This window comes from Calypte anna, chromosome 5 (assembly GCF_003957555.1).
Source record: "Calypte anna isolate BGI_N300 chromosome 5, bCalAnn1_v1.p, whole genome shotgun sequence".
Classification (NCBI taxonomy): domain Eukaryota; kingdom Metazoa; phylum Chordata; class Aves; order Apodiformes; family Trochilidae; genus Calypte; species Calypte anna.
In genome coordinates this window covers 428,528-450,024 of record NC_044250.1, presented here as the reverse complement: position 1 = coordinate 450,024, position 21,497 = coordinate 428,528, and the positions used below count along the sequence as shown (strand labels likewise).

Genomic DNA, 21,497 nt, shown 5'->3' with positions numbered 1-21,497 from the left:
TACCGGGTGAGGTACCGTGTGACCCCGGTACCGTGTGAGGTACCGTGTGAGGTACCGTGTGATCCCGGTACCGTGTGGTCCCGGTACCGTGTGATCCCGGTACCGTGTGGTCCCGATACCGTGTGAGGTACCGTGTGACCCTGGTACCGTGTGAGGTACCGTGTGACCCTGGTACCGTGTGATCCCGGTACCGGGTGAGGTACCGTGTGAGGTACCGTGTGGTCCCGGTACCGTGTGGTCCCGGCCCGTGCCGGTCCCGTGTCCCCGCAGCTCCTGCTGTGCCCGGCTCAGGGGGTCACAGGGCTGATCACGGAACCACGGACCGGGCTGGGTTGGAAGGGACCTCAGAGCTCATCAGCTCCAACCCTTGCTCCACTCCCCCCGTGGTTCCCAGCCCATGGCACTCAGTGCCACATCCAGGCTCTTTGGAAAGATCTCCAGACACGGAGAATCCACTACTTCCCTGGGCAGCCCATTCCAATGCCTGATCACCCTCTCCAGAAAGAAATTCTTTCTCATCTCCAACCTAAACCTCCCCTGGCACAACTTGAGACCCATCCCCTCCATCCCATCCCATCCCATCCCATCCCATCCCATCCCATCCCATCCCATCCCATCCCATCTGTCCTGGGTTGGACAGAATAAAGGTGATTTTCTGTCTTGTCCTTTTGCTTTCAGCTCAGTCTCTTTAAGCAGCTGCACTTGCTGAATTCACAGCAAGTTCCTCAGACAGTGTCTGCTCCTAGGACTGATAACACTGATGTTTGTAGTTCCAGCCAGAGCCTGGTGTGCAGAGCCAAGGACACTGCTCAGCTCTGAGGAACATTTTACCCTCCAGGAGGAATAAAGAGGTCCCACCTGCAGCCTCCTTTGGGGAGGAAGGGACAAGAGAGATGCCAGAACTGACCAACCAGAGGATTCCATCCCATACACCTCAGACTCAGGATAAACTTGAGGCATCATGAGGACCAAGCCAAGATTTCCTGCTTCCCTTCCTTCACCCGGCATCCTGGGAGGATTCCATCCCTTCCTCTGCCTGTGCTCCTGATCCATCCCAGCCCATATCTGTGTGTTCCTGCCTCCAGCTCCAACTGCTGCTGACCCCAGGATTCCAGCCTGGACTGTCCCAGGGCTGCCCTGCAGCCTCGGGGTGACCTGAGAGTTATTGGGGAAGAGGGGGGAGGAACCTGGGATCCATTTTCCTGTATATTTGTATAGATTTAGTAATTTTTCCTATTTATCATTCCTGTTTCATTAAAGCTGTGCAGTTTAGTTTCCAACCCATCAGTCTCTCTCCCTTATTCTCTCTCCTTTCTTTATCAGGGAGGAGATGGGGGATTAACACAGAGCAGCTGGTACTGGGTTTAATTGCCGGGCCAGTGTTAAACCCTGACACCTTCACATCCCATCCCCTCCCATCCCCTCCCATCCCATCCCATCCCATCCCATCCCATCCCATCCCATCCCATCCCATCTCCTCCCATCCCATCCCATCCCATCCCATCCCATCCCTCCCCATCCCATCCCATCCCATCCCATCCCATCCCATCCCATCCCATCCCATCTCCTCCTATCCCTCCCCATCTCCTCCCATCCCATCCATCCCATTCCTCCCCATTCCTTCTCCCGCCCTCGCTGCGGGCAGCACCCGGATCCCGGGGGGTGACCCGGGACTGTTCCCCCCTTCCCCGGTCCCCCGGGGCTCCACACCCCGAGGTTACCCCCCCACGCCCCCCCATCCCTTGTCCCCCCGCACGGGGCGGTCCCCGGGGGCGGTGGCTGCGGGGAGGGACATGGGAGGCCGCGTCCCCCCGTGCGTCCCCCCGGTCCCACCCCCGGGGCACCGGGAGCGGCGGAGGATGCCGTACCTGCTGATCAGCACCCAGATCCGCATGGTGGGTCCGGGAGGGGCTGCCGGGACGGGGGGGACACGAGTGGGCTGGTGACACGGGTGGGGGGGGACACTGACGGGAGCTGCCGGGGACAATGGGGGCGACACGGGAAAGGACGACACGGGTGGGGGGTGACAGGGACGGGGGGGACAAGGACACCGACAGGGGCTGCTGGGGAGGGGGGGACACGGGCACCGACGGGAGTGACACTGGTGGGGGGGACACGGGCAGGGGGGAGAGGGACGCGGGGACACGGGTGGGGTTGGGACACGCTCAGCCCCCGCTGCCATCCCGGGCTGGGCTGTGCCTGCTGCTGGGGGGGGACACAGAGACAATTGGGGGACCCCCGGCAGGGGCTGTCTGTGCCCCGAGTGCTGTGACCCCTCCGTGCCCACCCTCCCCGCCCCCCTTCACCCCGAGCCCCCCGGGGCTGCCGCCCCCCCCTCCCCGGAACCCCACAACTTGCTGTAGGATCCCCCGAACGCCATCCCCCCCTTCCTTCCCCCCCTCCACCCCCCAGGGGTGTTCCCTACACCCCAAATCCCCCTTTCCCGGGGGGGGAGGATCGGCCGGGCCCCCCCTGGCAGCGAACCGAGGAGGAAATGTTCCTTCTGAGCGATTGCAGCCCAGGCAGAGGTCACTGCCCCCCCGGCCCCCCCGCTGCCAGGCACCTCTCCAGCCGCAGCAGCAGCTCCACGGTTCCGGTTTAATTTCCCTTCTCCGAAGGGGCAAAGATAAACCCAAAAGGCAAAGCACGAGGGTTCGCCACGGGAAGGGGGGGGGGAAAAAAAAGCAACGGGGGGGGCTGGGAGCAGCTCCTGGGGGTGCCCAAGGAACGGGGGGGCTGCAGGGGCACCCCAGCATCATCCGGCAATGGGTGCTGGTGCTGGTGCTGTGGTTATGGAGCAGGCAGGAGCCCCTGTCCCTGTCCCCTGTCCCCTGTCCCCGTTCCCGTTCCCTGTCCCCTGTTCCCTGTCCCCATCCCCTGTCCCCTATCCCTATCCCTGTCCCTGTCTTCTGTCCCCTGTCCCCTGTCCCCTGTCCCCTGTCACCTGTCCCTGTCACCTGTCCCTGTACCTGTACCCTGTACCCTGTTCCCTGTCCCTGTTCCCTGTCCCTGTCCCCTGTCCCCCGTTCCCGTCCCTGTCCCCTCTACCTTCTCCCCTCTCCCCTGTCTTCTGTCCCCTGTCCCTGTCTCCTGTCCCCTGTCCCCTGTCCCTGTCTCCTGTCCCTGTCCCCTGTCCCTTGTCCCTGTCCTCTGTCCCTGTCCCCTGTCTCTGTCCCTGTCCCCTGTCCCCGTTCCCTGTCCCTTGTCCCTGTTCCCTGTCCCTGTTCCCTGTCCCCTGTCTCTGTCCCTGTCCCTGTCCCTGTCCCTGTTCCCTGTCCCTTGTCCCTGTTCCCTGTCCCTGTTCCCTGTCCCTGTTCCCTGTCCCTGTCCCCTGTCCCCCGTTCCCGTCCCTGTCCCCTCTACCTTCTCCCCTCTCCCCTGTCCCCTCTCCCCTGTCTCCTGTCCCCTGTCTCTGTCCCTGTCTTCTGTCCCCTGTCCCTGTCTCCTGTCCCCTGTCCCCTGTCCCCTGTCCCTGTCCCCTGTCCCTTGTCCCTGTCCCCTGTTCCCTGTCCCCTGTCCCTGTTCCCTGTCCCCGTTCCCTGTCCCCTGCCCCTGTCCCTGTCCCTGTCCCCTGTTCCCTGTCCCTGTCCCCTGTTCCCTGTCCCCCTCCCCGGGACCTTGGCAGCCGCCCTTTGCCTGGGCAAACAAACAGCCCCAGCCTGGACCCGGGCCTGGAGCCGCGGCTGGAAATGCCCCCCCGGCCCCGGGGTTTGGCTGCTGGTTGCCCAGCGGGAGGAGGAGTCCCCTGGGACACCCCCTGTGTCAGGCTGGGGGGTGAGAAGCCTCCATCCATCCCCCCCCCCAGATCCCCCGCTGCTCCCCAGGGAATGTCACTGTCCCTCCTCACCCCTCTGCTCCAGACCCCCCCTGGCTCCCTGCTCCTCACCCTTCCCAGTTGGAGCCATTCCCGAAGGCGCCTTCCACCAGCAGAGGTCCCCGGGGGTGCTGGTTTCCCGGTAAAACACGGGGGGGTTGAGGGGTTTGCACCCCGAGATGGGAGCAGCGCCTGATCCCGATCCTACAAACCCCCTGGTGATGGATCCCGGGGCAAAGCCACCAAGGTCCTGCTGTCCCGGGCTGGCACTCCTTCCCTTCCCAGTCCAGCCCTTACTGGAGCCATACTGGGAGCAGGGGGAGGGGATGTGGTGGCCCTGCTACCTCAGCCCTCCCCTGCCTCTCCCTGCAGGAGGTGGGTCCCACCATGGTGGGGGATGAGCACTCAGATCCCGGCCTGATGACCTTCCTGGGGGCCACCAAGAGGAACATGATGGGCAACCACTTGTAAGTCCCCCCCTGGCCCAGCTCAGGCTCCCCCTGATCCTTCCTGGTGCCAGGAGATGTTTTACCAACCAACACATCCTCCACATCCTCCTCACTGCTTTCCTCTTCCTTCTCTCCCTTTCCCTTCATCCCCACTTTGAGGTCTCTCTTCATCTTTTCCTCTGGGAAAAACCAAACCACGAAGCCAAACAAATCCCTGAACCCCTGAATCCAGCCAGGTTTGTGTCCCACCTGGGGGCTGTGTGCCTGCCCCCTGCACAGGAGGGGGAGAAGACCCCCAGGCTGGCATGTGGCTACCAACACCTGAGCCCTGGCCACCAGCAATCCCAGCCAGGGACAGAGCTCCAGGATCTGGAGCAGAGCTGGGAGTTCTCCCCCTGCCCACCAGGCTCCAGTCCTGGCTGTAGGACACTCACCTGGCTGTAGGACACAGACCTGGCTGTAGGACACACACCTGGCTGTAGGACACTCACCTGGCTGTAGGACACTCACCTGGCTGTAGGACACACACCTGGCTGTAGGACACACCTGGCTGTAGGACACTCACCTGGCTGTAGGACACTCACCTGGCTGTAGGACAGACACCTGGCTGTAGGACACTCACCTGGCTGTAGGACACACACCTGGCTGTAGGACACTCACCTGGCTGTAGGACACACACCTGGCTGTAGGACACACCTGGCTGTAGGACAGACACCTGGCTGTAGGACACTCACCTGGCTGTAGGACACACACCTGGCTGTAGGACACACACCTGGCTGTAGGACACTCACCTGGGTGTAGGACACACCTGGCTGTAGGACCACACACCTGGGTGTTAGGACACTCACCTGGCTGTAGGACACTCACCTGGCTGTAGGACACACACCTGGCTGTAGGACACACACCTGGCTGTAGGACACTCACCTGGCTGTAGGACACTCACCTGGCTGTAGGACACTCACCTCCTGTCCTCCCCCGAGCCCCAGAACCTTCACCACAACCCCGGCAGGAGCCTGAGAGCAAAGGTCTGAGCAGCAGGGACCTGCTGGGGGACGAAGTGCTTAATTGTCCCTAATTAGGGAGAAGGCTGGTGCTGCTCTGCAGCTCTATCAAATGACAGGTGATTATTATGGGCTGCCGGGCCCAGGCAGGCCCCCACCATCCCTCCTTCCATCCCAGACCTGATGGGCAGAGCCAGAACCCTGGGGGTAACCCAGCTCCAGCAGAGGGGGAGCCAACCCCACCCTGGGCTGTGGGGATCCTGCTGGGGCCACCCATGGGTGGCTGTGGGGCCACGTGGAGCCAGGAGCTGCTTGCTCTGACATGCAGACCCATCCCTCCATCCCTCTCTGCCAGATCTGGGGAGCTGAGGCTTCAGGCACCTGCTCGGGCTCGGATGGAGATGTTCCCCAGCCAACTCTCCCCTCCAGGGAGCTGAGATGGCAGCTGGGACCCTCGGGGACACCTCCAAGGAGCTGTCCCAGCCCCAGCACTGTTGTGTTTGAGGCTCTGCCCATGGCACGTTTCCTTCTCAGCCTCCCCACACTCCAGTTTTCTGTTAAGTTCCTGCAATAACAAAGTCCCCTCCTCAGCTCCTTCCTCTGCACAGTGGGAACAACATTGCCCAACCCCAGCCTGTGAATCCCAAGGGGATGTGGGAAGCCTGGCAGAGAAAGCTCCAGGTTGGGAGGCACTGCTGATCCTGACACATTATCTGACACCACATCTGTACTTACAGCCAGGTCTAATCTGTCCTGAGCCACAGAGCAGCCTGCACACCTCCCTTAACACCCCCACTGCTCCACTCCTGCTGTGCAGCCTTGGCAAGGACAATTTTGGGAATGTTTTTGGCTGGTTTGTTTGCTTTTTTTTTTTTTTGTTTTCTTTTCTTTTTTTTTTTTTTTTAATTGTTATTAGTATGAAGATCAGGAGTCTTTGTCAAGGTGCCCAAACAAGCTCCCCAGTGATGCTGCAGCCCTTCATTAGCAGTGACTCACCCAAAGCTCAGCTATTGTCAGGCTTCTCCCATCTGCACCCATCCACAGGGCCAGACCCAGCACCCAGGGCTTCAGCTCTGCTGCTTCCCACCTAATCCAGCCCAGTTTCTCTCTCTGTTCTGCCTCCCTTCCCCTCCCCACCCCCTCTCTTTTCCCTGGGTTCCCCCTGGACAGAGATCCCAAGCCTCAGAGCAGGTCCCAAGGGGAACTGAGCTCCATCCACCCCTGCTGGCAGCTCTGCTGAGCACTGATGACTTCTGGCTTTTCAAAGGCTCAATTCTTGGCTGAAGGCAGCAGTTTTTTTTCCTCATCCCCCAAATTTCAAGCACAAGCTCTCAAAGCCACCCCCAACCTTTAGCCAGGCAGGCCAAACATTGGCTCCTCATTCCTCAGCAGCACCCAGATCCTTCCTCTCTCCTTGGCAGGGATTCCCCTCCTAATCCACAGATTCCCACGGAGCCCCCTGAGCTGCAGCCCCAGCCCAGGTCACCCAGCAGCACGTGGCTTTGGGCAGCCGCTCCCCAAACCCAGTTTACCCCAAACCCTTCCCTTTTGGGCAAGTTTCCTCCTTGCTCTGGCACCTTGAGCACTTCCCCAGCTGCTTGGCCAAACCCTTGGATGCCCCCGGGTGCCAGGGGTGGGCACTCTGGGGTCTCCCGTGGGTTTAGCGGCCATTAGGGCAAGAAGAACCCTTCCCACCAGGGCATCTCTGCTTTCTCCCCCTCATTTGGTGCCCTCTTTTCCCTGCTTGCAGCTGGGAGTACTACGTGAACGATGCCCCTCGGGTGGTGCTGGACAAGCTGGAGAGCTGTGGCTACCGGGTGGTCAGCATGACGGGCGTGGGACAGACCCTGGTCTGGTGCCTGCACAAGGAGCACTGAGGGGGGGACTTCAGGGTCCCTCCTGGACAAGACCCTGCCGAGGATCATCTCCCACAGGACTCGTGGCAAACTTTTCCCCTTGATTCCTTTCTGTCCCAGGCTCCGGGTGTGGGGGGGAGGAGGCAAAACTCGACCCGGTGTAAACTCAGCAGCCCCCAGGGTGGAGGGGAGGAAGGGAGCAGATGGCTCCATCTCTGCATCCCTCTGCACAGCAGGCTGGCAAATGCCCTCTCTTCCCATTTTAATCACCTCTTCAGCATGCACTGGAGGAAGTTCACAGAACAGCCAGGTCTGCCTGCTCCTCGGGGCTGCCCCGGGGAGCTCTGGGCTGTGTCTTCTCCTGGGTGGGGGGGACAGGGGAAGGATGTGCAGGGCTGCCAGGACACCTCATCCCCAAAACGTGAGCAGGAGCTGCTGAGCCTGCAGAGTGCTCCCTGAGAGATGGGGATTCTGAGTTTCTCTCCCAGCTGGGATTGTGCTCAGCAGCAGCAGCAGCAGTGTGGCTCACTCACAGGTTACACACAGGTTACACACTGCTCCTGACACGGCCCTATAAAGTCTTGTGAACATTTCAGGCAGAGGCTCTGTCACCTCAACAGCAGCTGTTGCAGTGCTGGAGTGTTTGGAGTGTCCATCCCCCCTGCTGCAGAGGTACCACCATCAATAAACACTTCTCCAGACAGAGCTGTGTCTTTCTGGGGGTCGTTTCCAACAGCCACAGCTCCTGCAAAAGCAGCTCCTGGGAGCACCTCTCACACCTTCCCCTCTGTCACCTGCAGCTGCTGGGGACACACAGCCTGGGGGGTGAACCCCCCAAGTGTGAAGCTGGGGGTGAACCCCCCAGGAGTGAAGCTGACCCAGCTCTCCTGCCCTGGGGTCAGGGCTGCAGTCCCTGTGAGTCCATATTCCTACACTGACTTAAAAAACAAAGGATGTTTATTGACTTAAGAAGCAGCTCTGGAAACGAAGGATGATGGGCTGGAGTGGGGAAGCTGTCCTGGCTCCTGCTAGGTGTGAGACTCCTCCTCATCCTCCCTCTGGAGCTGCTGGATCAGCTGCTGCCTCTCTGCTGCCTGCCTCATCCTCATCATCACCAGGCTCTCGTAATCCCGCTCCGAGACCACGGATCCCTGTGGGCAGGACACAAACACAGCCTGGCAGGGACAGGAATGCACCCAGAGCTCCCACACCCCCCCCAGACACCACATCCCCAGGTGGGACCCCAGAACCTGGAGAAACAGAGCAAGGCTGAGAGCAGGGAGCCAGGAGACCCAGGCAGAGAGCCTGACCCCAGTCCTGCTCCTGGGGGAGCAGGGAAGCTGCTTTGGGAGGGCAGCAAAGTCCAGTGTACACCTCACCCCTCACCTGAGGCCAGTGCCATAAAAACACCGGATTATCACCCAATTGTTGTGTGGTTTACACACAGCTGAGGAAAGCAAACCACCCCGTGCCTCCCCAGACCTGACACCAGTGTTCAGCTCATGGAAAAGCTCTCGGGAGCCTTTCTGCAGCTGCCACATCACCGCCTCCCCCCAAGGAAGGTGGGCAGCAGGTGACAGCACAGAGCAGAGGGGGGGTCTGGCTCTCTGCTTCCACACTCGGAGGTGGCCTCACTCTTTCAGAGGTATCTGAAGCACAGCAATGCCTGGAAACACCTACATCCACCTCACTCCCTTGGCAGCTCAGGTAGAAATAAAAGCATCTCCACAGAAGGTGAATGGGAAAGAAGGAAAAAAAATCCCACGTTCGTTTTCCCAGGAACTGGGTTCAGTGGTGATTTAAGGACTCCTCCAGCAGAGATGGAAAAGGCAACAGAAGAGCAAAGTAAGATTCTGCAGGAGAATGGGGTGAGTGCAGATTTTCCTCCTGTGCCAGCACCGTGGCTCCTCCAGCTGCAGAGGACAAGCCAGGAGCCCCCAGAGATGAGAAATGGAGACTGGGAAATGAAGAGATTAATCAGGCTGTAATTGGATCCTCAGGAGCTGCATGAATGAAGCCTCCTCTCAGCACTGCACACGCAGGGCTCCCCTCTGCCTGGGGAAGCAGCAGATGGGATCATCAGAACCAGGTTTCTGCAAGGTCCACTCCCCAGGGGCACCTTGGTGCTGTCACCTGCTTGGCTGGATGGCACAGCCTGGATGAGGCTCCCGGATGAATCACCTGCACAAACCTGAATCACTGCCTGACACTCCGGGATGTAAATTGAAAAACAGAGCAGGGAGAGGAGCCCTGGCCCCGTGGGGAGCTCTGCTGGAACGAGCAGCAGGGGCAGAGAGGGGAGCACGGGGAGAAGGAACCATCCACAGGACCCGACCCAGGAGGTGGTGCTGAGCTCTGCTGGGGGAGCGTGGGCTGGGGCTCTGCCACTCCACACTCACTCCACACTCCACACACACCTACTCCTTCCTGCAAGCCTGGCAATTACCAGTGGTGCAAAGCCCAGTTCCTGACGTGGCTGACTCAGCAAGGGCTTGGCTCCAAACAAACACATCCAGACAGGGAGCTGCAGCGACGGGAGGCACGGCAAGAGAAGGAGGCATTGGGGTTGGGTTTTTTTTTTTTGAAGTGTTGTGGCTCCCACCTGGCTGACTGCCCCCTGGACTTGGCTTCCTCCAACCTCCCAGCGTGGTGCTGGACGTGGTGCTCATGGTTTTCCCCGTGCTCCAGGAGTTCCTCCTGCTCCTCCCCACCTGTTAGACTCGGGCAAGGCTCCAGCTCACTGTAAGTTGATTTTGATTCCATTTTCCCAACCTTTGCCTTCTACCTTTGCCTTCTGCTGCCTTTTTAACCTTCCATTCAACTGCATTCCTTTGGTCTCCCCCAGCAGGACTGAGTCACCTCTCCCTTCCTCGCCACCCACTGGGATTTTTATACCCTGCCCTTCCCCAGAAGGGTGCTGGTTACCATGGCACCCGAGTGCCCTCCTGTTCTGGATGCTGGAGCAAAGCTGTTCTCATGGTGACTGTGCCTGGGCTGCTCCTCACAGCTCACTCCTGCAGCACAGATTCAGGAAGCTCAGGCACTGCCATTCCTTCCCCACGGAAGAAGGAGACTCCTGAGCCTCCAAGTCTGCTGCTCAGCCCAGGGAGGGAGCGGGCACTTTGCATTTCCTGACACGCCAGCCTCTCTGTTTTCCTTCCAGCTACAGGAACGGGGAAGGAAGAGGTTGTTCCTGTTGTGTGGCTCGCTGCTGATCCTGCAACTGAAGCCCAACACCTGGCTGTGAGGAGTCAGCAGCTTCCTCCTCCTCCTCCTCCTCCTGGGTGCCTTCCATCAGCATGGATACTTGGAGGAGAGGCTCCATCAAGTCCACAACCTTCTTCAGACGTTTCTCGCTCAGGAGACACAAAAAGCTGGGCAACCAAGTCATCCTCCTGAACCAGAACAGCCACACTCTGGACAGTGATGGGCAGAAGAGGGAATGCTTGAGGGATCTGAAGGACAAGTCCGAATACCTCTCATACCAGAGTGAGCAAAACCTTGCCAAGGCACAAGCACCTCCCAAGCCTCCCCGGCTCTACTTGGACAGTTCCAGCTGCCCCAACATCATCGACCACACAGATTCCCACCCTGACCTCTCCTTTTCTGGGGCTGCTCCCCAGTACCACAAAGCCACCCAGACTCAGTCCCAGCACAAGGAGCAGGGTGCAGCCTGCGGGGCGGCCGAGACGCCGGGCACAGCTCTGCCCGACCTGCCCGATCCCTTCCTCTCCTTCAAGGTGGATTTGGGGCTCTCTCTTCTCGAGGATGTGCTGCAGACCCTCAGGAAACAGAACCCCAGGGATTATGCCATTTGAAGGTATTTCTCATGTGACAACCCCCCGTGTGCTCTGTCCCAGTGGGAAGGATGCTGCAGCACTGCCCTCCTGCCTGGTCCCTGCTGGTGTCCCCACCTCACCTGCCACAGACTGTCCTTGTCCTTGTCCTTGTCCTTGTCCCTGTCCTTGCCCAGGAGCCCTTTGGAGCAGAGCTCACAGGAGGCTCAGACAGGAGCACTGTCTGCTGGAACCCTGGGGGGGTTTTGAGTTTCCACGTCTGGGAATTTCCCACTCCAGACTCTGCTTCTCCTCCTCCTCCTCCTCCTCCCAGAAGGACAGAGCTGCTCCGTGTTTTGGGGCTGTGACACTGGGAGCGGGGACAGAAAGGGACACGACCTGCAGCACTTGTGGACAAGCAGGAGGCAGCAGCATTGCCAGAGCTGTGGCAGGGGTCAAGAGACAGGACCTGGGGATTCTACTCCCACCATGTCTGGATGTAAAAAAAGAAAAAAAAGCCATCCCTCCTCTTTTTTTTTCCTGTTTGCTTCCTTGTGGGTTTCTTTTTTCCCCAACTCAAGTGCAGTTGGCACTCCCAGCCTGGAAACAGGTAAGCATCCACCTAGGCTTCTGATACAGCAACTGCAGTTTGTTTACCTTACTAGCAGAAGTTTCTCTAGACACTGCTGCTTGGAGCATGCACTGACCTATCAGCTGTACAGATCAGGAAGAATAAATGTGTCTGTGACTGAAGTGTCTGGGTGCCTCATTTCACTGGCAGCAAAGCAGAGAGCCCAGGGCAGAGGTGCCTGTCCTGCAGTGACCAAGATCTGCCCTCTCTGGCACCTGAGGCTTCGAGGAGGGTGGGGAAGAGCCTGGCTCTGCTCCTCTGGAGCTGCTGGTGCTTCACCTGCCCCTGGGGAGAGCACAGGGCTGGGGTCAGCACTCAGCAGTTCTTCCCCCCATCCTGGGGCTCTGGGGAGGTTTCTGCCAGGCTGGGGACATTTCAGGCAGTGTTGGAGCAAACTGCTACCCAGGAACTGCAGAAACTGCTGGGTCACCACTGCCTGCCTTGCTCGTAGCCAGATCAGACACCAGGATCTGAGCAGAAGGAAAACCTCCCTGCACCCAGGCAGCCACAGGCTCTGCTGGCAGCTACAGCAAGGGGCACAGAGATGGTTCAGAGAGGGCAGAGGGGGCTCTTACCCTTCTTAGGCTCACAGCAAAGGCAGACAGTACAAACCAAAGTCTATGAAACCTCAAAGGAGCTTAGAAAAGATCCAAGAGGGGCAGGCAGGAGGCTTTTCCCAGCACCTGAAGGCTGAATGAGCTCCAAAGGGGGTGAGGGGCAGAGGCAGGGAGGTGCCACTGCCAGAGGTGCAAGGTGAGAGCTCCCCAGAGGGAGAGCTTCAGGATGCTGTGGTGGGAAAATCAGCTCTGGGTGCTTGGAACCAGGCAGAGCTGCAGCAGTCAGCAGTCACTGCTCTCCAGTAGCCTCAGGGAATGCTGGCCAAGCCACAGCTTTGGTAATTCAAGCATAACTTGCCTGTTTGGCTCCAGCAGCTCTCCAGGAACTGCTGGACAACGTGTACCCAGTGCTGGAGATGTGAAGAAACCCAGCAGGAGTGTGGAGGCAAGGATCTGCCCACCTCCTCAGAGCACAGCTCCTGCTCTGCCTGCACCTGGGAACTGCTCCCAAAGCCCCCCAGCTCTGAAGCCCCCCTTTCCTCTGAAGGCTCTGGAGCTCTGCTCCTGGCTGAGTGCCCCAGCAGGGAGCAGACACAGCTCTGAAGGGGACAAGCAGTGAGTGTGTTACCATGAGAACCTGGCAGCTCCTGGGCTGGTGTCTGGAGCTGAGCTGGGGGGGAGCTGCACTTGCACAGAGTGGGAGCAAAGCTGGGGGTGGATTCAGACAAAAATAGGAGCCACTGGGAGGGAGCAGCAAATAGGAAGCGAGGGCAGCAGGAATCAGAATGGGATGAGTACAGCTTGAAAACAGGAATGTGGGCCCTGATGGCTGGGGAGCCAGACTGGGTATGAAAGGATGAGCAGGGAGGAGGCTGGGGCAGGTTGAAAGAACTCATTTTGCATAGTCTGGAGTCAGAGAGCTGAGGAGAAAGAGTGAGGGAACTGGAAGCAGTACAGCCAAGAGAAGCTACGGATCACAGCACAGACTTTGGAAGCATCCCAGGGGAAGCAGCAGAGTCTGGAGAAGGAACTAGGAAAGGCAGCAACCAGAGCAGCTTGGAGATCTGAACCTGGGCAGCACGAGTGCAATGGAACCACAGAAACCACAGGAGTTTAGTCACAAAAGCAGCAGAAAGGACCCAGAGGCACCATCAGGGCAGTTGTTGGAAGGGAGGGGAGTCCCTGGCTGTAACTCCTCCCCAGCTGCTCCCCAATCCCACAGGGGATTGCCAGGGCACAGCATCCCCATCCCCATCCCCACTTGTTGCTTTAACCTGCTCAGCCCTTCCTGCTCCACCAAGCTAATCCTCCATGGCAGCAGATGCTGCAGTCCCACCCTGACAAGCCTTAGCTGTAGAAACAAGCCAAGATGAATCCTGCCAGGAGCCAGGGCTTTTGAGCCCACAGAGCCAGGAACCCACTGCCAGGCTCCCACTTGTGTTCTCAGCATGCTGCTGCTCAGGCAGAGGTTCCTGCAAAGGAGCCACTACCCCAGGCCAAAGCTGCTCCCCAGAAAGGCAGGTAGCTCAGCAAGAGCTCCTTGGCAGGAATACACGTGGCTCATCCCAAATGCAAATTAAAATTTGGGTTGCTATAGAAACAGATTTAAATAAGAGCAGCCTTGGTCTCCTTACCTGTGAAGTCCTGGGCTGACTGGTGCTGTCAGGAGGGGCTGTGCTGGGGCTGTGCTGGGGCTGCCCCTCCAGCCAGGAAATCTTCAGGGGATTATTTATCAACCCAACTTCATTCTTCACAGCCATCTCCTGCCAATAAAAAAATTCTTCCATCACCATCTGGATTTCAGACCCTGCTCCCCCACGGGTCACTAACAATCTTATTTCCCATCTCAGGCAGGATCAGGGCCAAGCAGGGCACACACAGGGGGAACTCCACAGCTGCCCTCTGTGAGAAACACCCCGGAGGGTCCAGATGTGCAGCAAGCACAGCTGGAAGACACCACTGCCAGGATCTCATAAACAGCTCACAGAACTTGAGGCTTTTGCTTATTAGCTATACAAGTGAAAGGAGGGGTAACAAGGAGTGGAGATCCTTGTACAGCTGATGGAAGTTGATGGAACTGCCACAGTTAAGGGAAATAAGTTCTCTTTCCAGAGCCACACAGATTATTCTGACCCACAGTGAGGGCAGATATCCTGATTTCTTTTCAGCTCTAAATGCCTGTTATAACCCCCAGAACTCACTCAGCCCATCTCCACACTGGGTCACTCACCTGCAGCCAGAGCTGCTCCAATGGCTCAGTGCCTGCTGCCTAAGGGGTGTCTCCTTCCTCAGCCTTTTCCATGCCCAGCCTGCTTGCTGATGTGCATGACCTGCTCTGGGCTGATGCCTCCAGCCCTGCCACTCCCTTTGTGCAGCCTTCAGACTCCCATCACCCATCCCCACTGCCCTAATGACACGGCAGCACCCCAGGGTGCTGACCCTCCCCTCCACAACCCCCACCCGGGGTCCCCCCCAGACTCACAGCAGCTTTAACTGTTGCAAACTCCACCACTGCACTCCCAGTCTTCCTACTGGAGATCAACAAGTTGAGCACCTCACCATACTGCCAGCACCCAGGAAGAAAAGAAGGAAGGAAAAGTTAATTACAGACCCAGAAGAGAAGAAGTGGAGTCCACCTGCTGGAAGCAAGGCAGTGAAAAGAGGTGTTTCACAGACGTGAGGCTGGAGCTCCCACTGATCCCAACCTGCCACAATTTCTGCCCCTTCAGGAAATAATTCTGGGGAGTCATGGAGCTCCACACGTTGCTCCCAGCAAACCCCAGTGCAAGAGGAGTCAGAGCTGCAGGAGATAGTGGCATGCAGGGAAAATACAGATCAAAGAGCTGCAGGGATCAGATCAAAGGCTCCTCTGTTCCCACCTCTGAACTTCCCACAGCAGCTCATACCCAGGGCTTTAAGCAGAGGGAAAAGTGCAGCAGAACCCCACAGCCAGACTGACTTTCACACGTGGATTAACCACTCAGTGGGGAGGGTTTGGAGCCACTGCTGCAGGAGCCCCTGCTGGAATGATACAGAGCTGAGAGAGAGCTGGGGGCCTGCTCACAGCTAATGGGCTTCTGAAAATGGCACGAGAGACAAAGCTGGGCAGTGAGCCACCCTGGTTCACACAGAGCTGCCCAGAATTTACCATCCTCCTACACCACTGAGAGCTGGGGAAGATGAGGAGTAGGAGAGTTTCAGACAGGACCTTTTGTAGGATCCTCAGCAGAACATCTTCTGAGTATCCTCCTCTGGTCTCATCTTCCTTCCTGCATTTCCATCTCAGCTGGGAAACAAACACAAGGTAACGTTGCACAATTTCACATCTTTTGCCACATTCAGTGCAGCTCCTGCCACAGGCACAACAACCCAGTTTGCTGAGTCCAGCTGCACTCCCAGAACTGCCAATTTCAGCAGCAGAACCTGCAAAGGGAGCAAAGTGTCTGGGGAACAGGAGAGCCACTGCTCATGGACCTCACTTCCTAAAGTCCTACCTTGAGCTTGGGAGTTACTTTGCCTTCTGCTCCGTTTCTTTCTTGTTTGCCTAAGGGGGGAAAAGGAGAGAAAGATGGCAAGGACATGGGTGAGAACTCCTGGGCATTTAGCACAGAATTTGCCCTGAGAATGTCCCCATGGCAACAGCAAACACCTCTGCACTTCCACCAGACCATTTCAGCCCCAAAGTTCATGTGCAACCCTCTCATCAGCAGCTGTACTACAGGCTGAATACTCAATGTCAGCATTTTTCCCTTCTGTGCTGCCCAGAGTTGCCACGATCAAGGCTGGAAGCAGCTGAGTAAAAATAGAAGCAGGAGACCTGTCAGTTCTGCAGCACTTTTCCCTGCCAGAGGGTTGTGCTGCTGGGAAGGAGTGTGGAAGAATTAAGGACAGACAAAGGCCAGGACAGCATAGCCTAAGAACTCAGTCTGGAACTAAGCACTTGATAATGATGAGCAAATGCTCAACATCCTCCTCAATTCCTGATCTCTGAGACTGAGTCCAGACAGACCAGGGTGGGCTGAGTGACTTACACACAAGTCCTACAGGAAAACCCTGGTGGTCCTAGGAACATGAGAGAATCAAGTTCCAGAAAGCCTCAGCAACCCCAGACAAAGGAGTTTATTGCCCACACGGAGTCTGTTTTGGGTGGGAAGTACTGAGAGCTTCAAGAGGACACAGAAGCAGTGACCCATTATCTTTTATCAACTTGAATCCTCCCCCATTTTGCTCCCTCCAGCACGACTGTGAGGCTCCACATCAGACCAAGGAGATCCAATGCTTTGGAATATTAATGGGAAAGGAGCAGCAGCACTGTGCTACAGAGCAGCATGCCAGGTGTAAGGAAGGAACCCTGCAGAGATCCCAAACTTTTGATTAATCCCTCAGAAGGGGCTGAGCAGGACCCTGTGTGTGGCACTGTGCCCAGCCAGGAGGCTGGGTCTGCTCGGAGGAGCTGGGGTCCCAGCTGCAGGGAGGGGGTTTGGCTGAGGGCTGCAACCTCATCTCTGCTCACCTGGGATCTGCTGCTCTCTTTCCAGGCGGATCTGCTCCTGGATGAGTCTCTGCTGCTCCTCCAGCTGCCGGGAGCCTTCCTCCCACAGGCGGATGATCTGCACCAGAGGGAGCAGAGCACAGTGCCAGGGATGGGCCATGGAGAGGGACACTGCCCAGGACACCTCCTGGCCCCTAAATTCCTTTGGGGAACCCTCCCACTGCCTCCTCCCTGACATCTCAAGTGCTCCTCAGCTGGGACCCCTCGTGTCCCAGCAATTCTTCTCAAAAGGACAAGAGAAATAAAAGAACTGGTAATTACTTCTTGTTCTAATGTTCTCGTTATCTTGGTCTCCTCCTCTTCACTCTCCTGGGTCTGGGCTTCTCGTTCTCTGGCTTCAAGATCTACAGAGCAAGAAACAAAATTAAAACACTTCCAAGAGAATTTCCAGTGCTGCTGCTGCTGCTGACCAAAGATGGATGGAGAGGTCACAGACCTGGCTGCACCTCCCCTCCTGTCAAAGCAGAGCCCTGACAGCTCTGCTGCCTCTGCTCTGCCCAGGCACAGCAATGCTCCAGCAGCCTGAGCTCAGCAGAACCCCAGCTCCCTCCCCCTGCAGATTTCAGCTGCCTTGCCCTGGGTGCAAAGGAACCACCCCAAAGGGGGCCAAACCACCCCTTCGGCCACCCCAAAGGGATCCACCAGAGGTGAAGAGATGCAAACACCCAGCTAGCCAAGACTTTGGGGGCAGAGAAAATGAAATGCAGCTTTTTTTTTTATTACCAAGCTTCACTTTCTTTCTCTTCTCATCAAGTTTCTGTGTCCTCTCTGCAGCTTGCTGCCTTGCCCTCCTCACTCTGTCATAGGCTGCCTGCCAAAAGCAAAGGAAAACGTGAAAGCAGAGAGAGGAGAGAGAGAGAGGAGAGGAGATCAGATACTGGAACACTGTGAGCAGAGGGAAAGCCTCTTCTGCTTCATGCTAGCATTCCTCTTAAAGGTGTTGAAAACAAACACCAATGTCCTGAAAAGAGGAGCAGAGGCCCAAGGATCTCCAGATGGAGCCCAGAAGGGTGTGGAAGTCTGGGATAACTGCAGAGTGTACTGGAGAGAGAAACATTTTGGTTTCCTGGATGTGCCAAAAGCAGCATTAGGAGCACTGGTAACAGAGCAGGCTTGGAATTAAGTTTTACAGTTGTAAAGGTTTATTTTATACAAAATATTTGTTCACAAGGCAGATGTTGGGCTCCCAGGAACGTTTCTATGGTGCAGAAGGATGGTACTTGCAGAGCAGTTGCACAGGAAAGCCCTTGCTTGGTTCATAAAGTGGAAAAGCTGGCAGTTTTGCCTCCTGCTGGGGAATGGTTTGCTACACACTTTTTCCTTTTTAAAATGTAGAAGGCAAAATGTTCTTGCAGCCAAAAGTTCAATTGCCAGTGTTTCAAGGGCTATTTCATGTCACTAAACACTCTCATCTCTGACTGCAACATGCCCTCTTCTCCTGAGTTTATCTGGAGAGTCCCACTGGCTTATTTTGAGTTGTTTTTTTCTTTTTTCTCCTCACATGCTCAGCTCACTTCCAGGCCCTGAGCAGCAGGCACCCAGCTGCCTCCTCACAGCAAGAGGAGAGCTCAGCCTGCACTGCTCCTGCAGGGAGAGCAGAGAGGTGGTGACAGTCACAGCATCACAGTGATTCAGCCCTGCTGCATCCTCTGCCCCATGGAAAGGAAGGTGCTGAGCCTTGGCAGCCTCATCTGGGGATGATTTATTTGTCAGACCTTGGCTTTGAGGGAACTGCAAATGCACTGTTGCCATGGGGATTTAATATCTCCCTGTGTCAGTGCTGCCTATCACTTGTTTTAATTTTCTCCAAAGGGGATATGTCCCAGCCCAGCACATAATTAAAGACAGTATCTCACCTTGCAGCAAACAGACAGAGCACAGCAAATCAGAACAAGAAGCTCTGACCTGGCACCTCCTGTTTGGTCTCAAGGAGAGCTACAGGGAGTGAGAGGTGAGACTTCCACTCATGAAGTCACAGTGGGAGATGCGAGCAGGGCAGCCAGGAGAAGAGTTTCCAGCACTTTTCCATCAGGGATCACCACCCCACACTGCCACCCCCTGTGGGACAGACATCCTTACCCTGGCTGTGGCATCGGTCAGCACGGCCAAGGCCTGGGACAGCTGGTGGAAGATTTCAGCTGGGAATGAGAGGAAAAGCATGTGAGTGGCCTGAGGATGGACAAGGAAAGACAGTTCCTGATGGAAGAAGTCTGCAGAACACCAGGAAGAAGAATCTTCTTCCCCAAGCCTTTGTAAGCCAACCTCCAGGCAGGGCCAGCCCGACCCAAAGGACAGGAACCTCAGTGTAAAACCAGAACTGAGACTGCTTCATTTTAACAGAAATCTTGAAAACTTCAATTCAAAGAGAGCTGCTCAGCCTGCACTCAGCCTGAAAGACACTCTCACAAAGAAATTCTCCCTTTTACAGCAATAGCTTTGCAGCCTGAGATTCAAACCTTTTACATTTCCCTTCGTCCTCCTCCTGGAATGTTTCCCCCCTGAGCTGGAGGCATCCCCACACACCTCAAACTCCTCCTCCACCTTCTGCAAGCACCAAAGCCCCCAGCAGCTTCCCTCTCGTTGCTGGTAGATACTATTTTTATTTTTCAGTATATATATTTTCTGGTGGAAAAGGACCTTGCTAAGAGTCCAAAGAGTCAGGGCCTTATCTCTATCAGGCAAAAATAGGCACTTAAATGATTTATAACCCTGCTACTGAAGTTTTAACTGTGAGAGGTGTTAATTAAAATAGTAATTAAAATACTTGGGATAGCACAGCTTGGAGCAGAGTGTGGGGAGGTTTTGAGAGGGCCAAATAAGCATTTCAGCACTGATGTTTCTTAATTTCTTAACCCAATGTGTCTGTGTCCAACCCCAAGCCCCAGGCACTAAAAACACCCCTGAGCCCCACAGATGGAGACTTCAGGAGCCCGTCCATGTGGGGACCAACCCCCAGAGCTGCTGGTGTCCCTCTGACCTGCTCGGGGTTTGTCTGGGTTCTTGTCTGGGTGACACGTCAGAGCCTTCTGCCGGAACGCCTTCTTCACCTGCAAGGGCCAGAGGTGACATGGGCTGGTTGGTGCTGGTCAGTCTGTGTTGAGAAAGGCAACTTGGGAAAACAAAAATAAAACAAAACACACAAAAAACCCAAACAAAAACTAAAAACAAACAAACAAACAAACAAACCTAAACAAACAAACAACTAAAAACAAATAAACAAAAACTAAAAACAAATAAACAAAAAACTAAAAACAAATAAACAAAAACTAAAAAACAAACAAAAACTAAAAACAAACAAAAATTAAAACAAACAAAAAACTAAAAACAAACAAACCACAAAAAAAAACCCACAAAAACTGCCGAACAAACAAACAAAAAGAAACCCAAACCCCCCCAAAATAAAAAAAAAACCAAATCAAAACAAAACCTTCCCGCACCCCCCAAAAAAAACCCTGAAAAAAAAAGAAAAAAAAGAAAAAAAAAAAGAAAACTACCCAGCAACACAACAAACCCAAAACTGCAGAAGCAAACAAACAAAACTGCTCTTCGGGGTTTTTCTTTTGTTATTTTCCCGTCTGGTTTTGCCAGGGCAGGGAAGGCCCCCCCTGCCCGCCCCTCTCTGCCCCCCGAGCGGGGTCTCAGCTCCACCTGGTGGGCAGCGCTCCGGGCAGGGAGCGGAGCAGCCGCAGCCCCGCAGGAGCCGCTTCGGGATTTTCTCAGCCCCTTCCCCTCGGGACTGTCTGTGCAGGGAAGCTGAGCACACCTCCAGGCTCTCCCCATCCTTCCATCCCCCTCACTCCCCTTTTAGTGCTTTACACCCCGGCAATGCCCCGGCAGCCTCAGACACTCTTGCTGCCTCCGTGTTTCACCCTGGGCGCTGCTGCTGCTCGGGAAAAAAACCAAAAACGGGGAAAACCACAGCGTCCCTCTCAAGTTCGACTGGGTTCGGTCACCCGGAGCCAGAACTGCCCTTGCAGAGGTCACTTTCCCAGCTGAGCTGCTCCCCTCCCGTGCCCCCCAGGCAAACCAAACCCCGCACGCCTCCTTCCAAACCCACGAACCGAACACGGTGACCCGGGGGCAGCTCCCGCAGGCAGAGCCACCCCCAGCAACCGGGATGCGGGACCCCCGGGGGAGCTTTCCTGACACCACGGACACGACCCACGCCAGGGACACGAATTCCGGACAAACCCCCGGCGATGCCCAACCCCACCACGGCGGAGCAGCGACCGCAGCCCCCCGGTCCCAGCCCCCGGTCCGAGCCCCCGGCCACAGCCGCGCTCCGGAGGGAGGAGCAGGGCCCGGGGCCCCCGTCACAGCCCTCACCTCCTTCTCCGAGGCCTTCTCGCCGACCCCCAGCAGCCCGTACAGGTCCATCTCCAGCAGCTCCTTATCCACCGCCATTTCGGCCTCCCCGCCCCGCCGCCCGCCCCACGGGAAACGGAGTCTCCGCTCGCCGCCCTCCCCCTGCCCGCCCGGCCACCCGGACTACAAATCCCAGGGTGCACCGCGCCCACCCCGCCGCAGGGGCTGCTCCCGGGGGCACCGCGGGGCATGCTGGGAGCGGTAGTTTTCCGGGACTGCCCGTCCCGGGCACAGCAACCGTCACGTTTGTGCCCTGTCACACTGCCACTGCTCCCCCAGAAAGAGAAGGGGAAGTTAAAGGAACGGCCACAATATTGAATCACTCGTTTATTGGGGGGGAGGTCCTGGAACAAACTGCCCAGAGAGGGCTGGAAGCCGAACGGAACCCGACTGAAACAGCCCTGGGCAGCCCCGCTCCCGTTGTGCTTGGACTCGGTGATGTTCAGAGGTCTCTTCCCCCCTCCTCGAGTCCATGGCTCCCGAGGAGGTGACAGCA

General features: G+C 56.8%; 3 protein-coding genes across 3 annotated transcripts; 2 read left to right on the top strand and 1 right to left on the bottom strand.

Moving 5' to 3' along the window:
• The first annotated feature begins 1,811 nt into the window (after positions 1-1,811).
• Positions 1,812-7,823, top strand: GCHFR (GTP cyclohydrolase I feedback regulator). Its single transcript, XM_030451089.1, has 3 exons — positions 1,812-1,895; positions 4,187-4,281; positions 7,015-7,823. The coding sequence occupies exons 1-3, from the start codon at positions 1,860-1,862 to the stop codon at positions 7,139-7,141; spliced, it is 258 nt and encodes an 85-aa protein (XP_030306949.1). The 5' UTR covers positions 1,812-1,859; the 3' UTR covers positions 7,142-7,823.
• Positions 7,824-8,059: 236 nt separating this feature from the next.
• On the bottom strand, positions 8,060-21,076 carry DNAJC17 (DnaJ heat shock protein family (Hsp40) member C17). Its single transcript, XM_008506005.2, has 11 exons — positions 20,963-21,076; positions 19,614-19,683; positions 18,716-18,774; positions 17,360-17,447; positions 16,898-16,980; positions 16,598-16,694; positions 15,579-15,628; positions 15,293-15,370; positions 14,567-14,647; positions 13,719-13,847; positions 8,060-8,271 (listed from the first exon to the last, which is right to left on the bottom strand). Exons 1-11 carry the CDS (start codon positions 21,038-21,040, stop codon positions 8,149-8,151), a joined length of 936 nt encoding a protein of 311 aa, XP_008504227.2. The 5' UTR covers positions 21,041-21,076; the 3' UTR covers positions 8,060-8,148.
• C5H15orf62 (chromosome 5 C15orf62 homolog) lies at positions 9,374-11,639 on the top strand. Its single transcript, XM_030451088.1, has 2 exons — positions 9,374-9,862; positions 10,284-11,639. Exon 2 carries the CDS (start codon positions 10,420-10,422, stop codon positions 10,936-10,938), a length of 519 nt encoding a protein of 172 aa, XP_030306948.1. The 5' UTR covers positions 9,374-9,862; positions 10,284-10,419; the 3' UTR covers positions 10,939-11,639.
• Positions 21,077-21,497: the final 421 nt, after the last annotated feature.

Excerpts from the sequence above, each read along its gene's own strand:
- DNAJC17 (XM_008506005.2), bottom strand. The coding sequence starts at position 21,040 with ATGGCGGTGGATAAGGAGCTGCTGGAGATGGACCTGTACGGGCTGCTG. Across the intron at positions 16,981-17,359 it reads GAGAAAGAAAGTGAAGCTTG|ATCTTGAAGCCAGAGAACGA; the intron begins GTAATAAAAAAA and ends CTTGCTCTGTAG. Across the intron at positions 15,629-16,597 it reads AAGAGAGCAGCAGATCCCAG|GCAAACAAGAAAGAAACGGA; the intron begins GTGAGCAGAGAT and ends TTCCCCCCTTAG.
- C5H15orf62 (XM_030451088.1), top strand. The coding sequence starts at position 10,420 with ATGGATACTTGGAGGAGAGGCTCCATCAAGTCCACAACCTTCTTCAGA.
- GCHFR (XM_030451089.1), top strand. The coding sequence starts at position 1,860 with ATGCCGTACCTGCTGATCAGCACCCAGATCCGCATG. Across the intron at positions 1,896-4,186 it reads TCAGCACCCAGATCCGCATG|GAGGTGGGTCCCACCATGGT; the intron begins GTGGGTCCGGGA and ends CTCTCCCTGCAG. Across the intron at positions 4,282-7,014 it reads AACATGATGGGCAACCACTT|CTGGGAGTACTACGTGAACG; the intron begins GTAAGTCCCCCC and ends CCCTGCTTGCAG.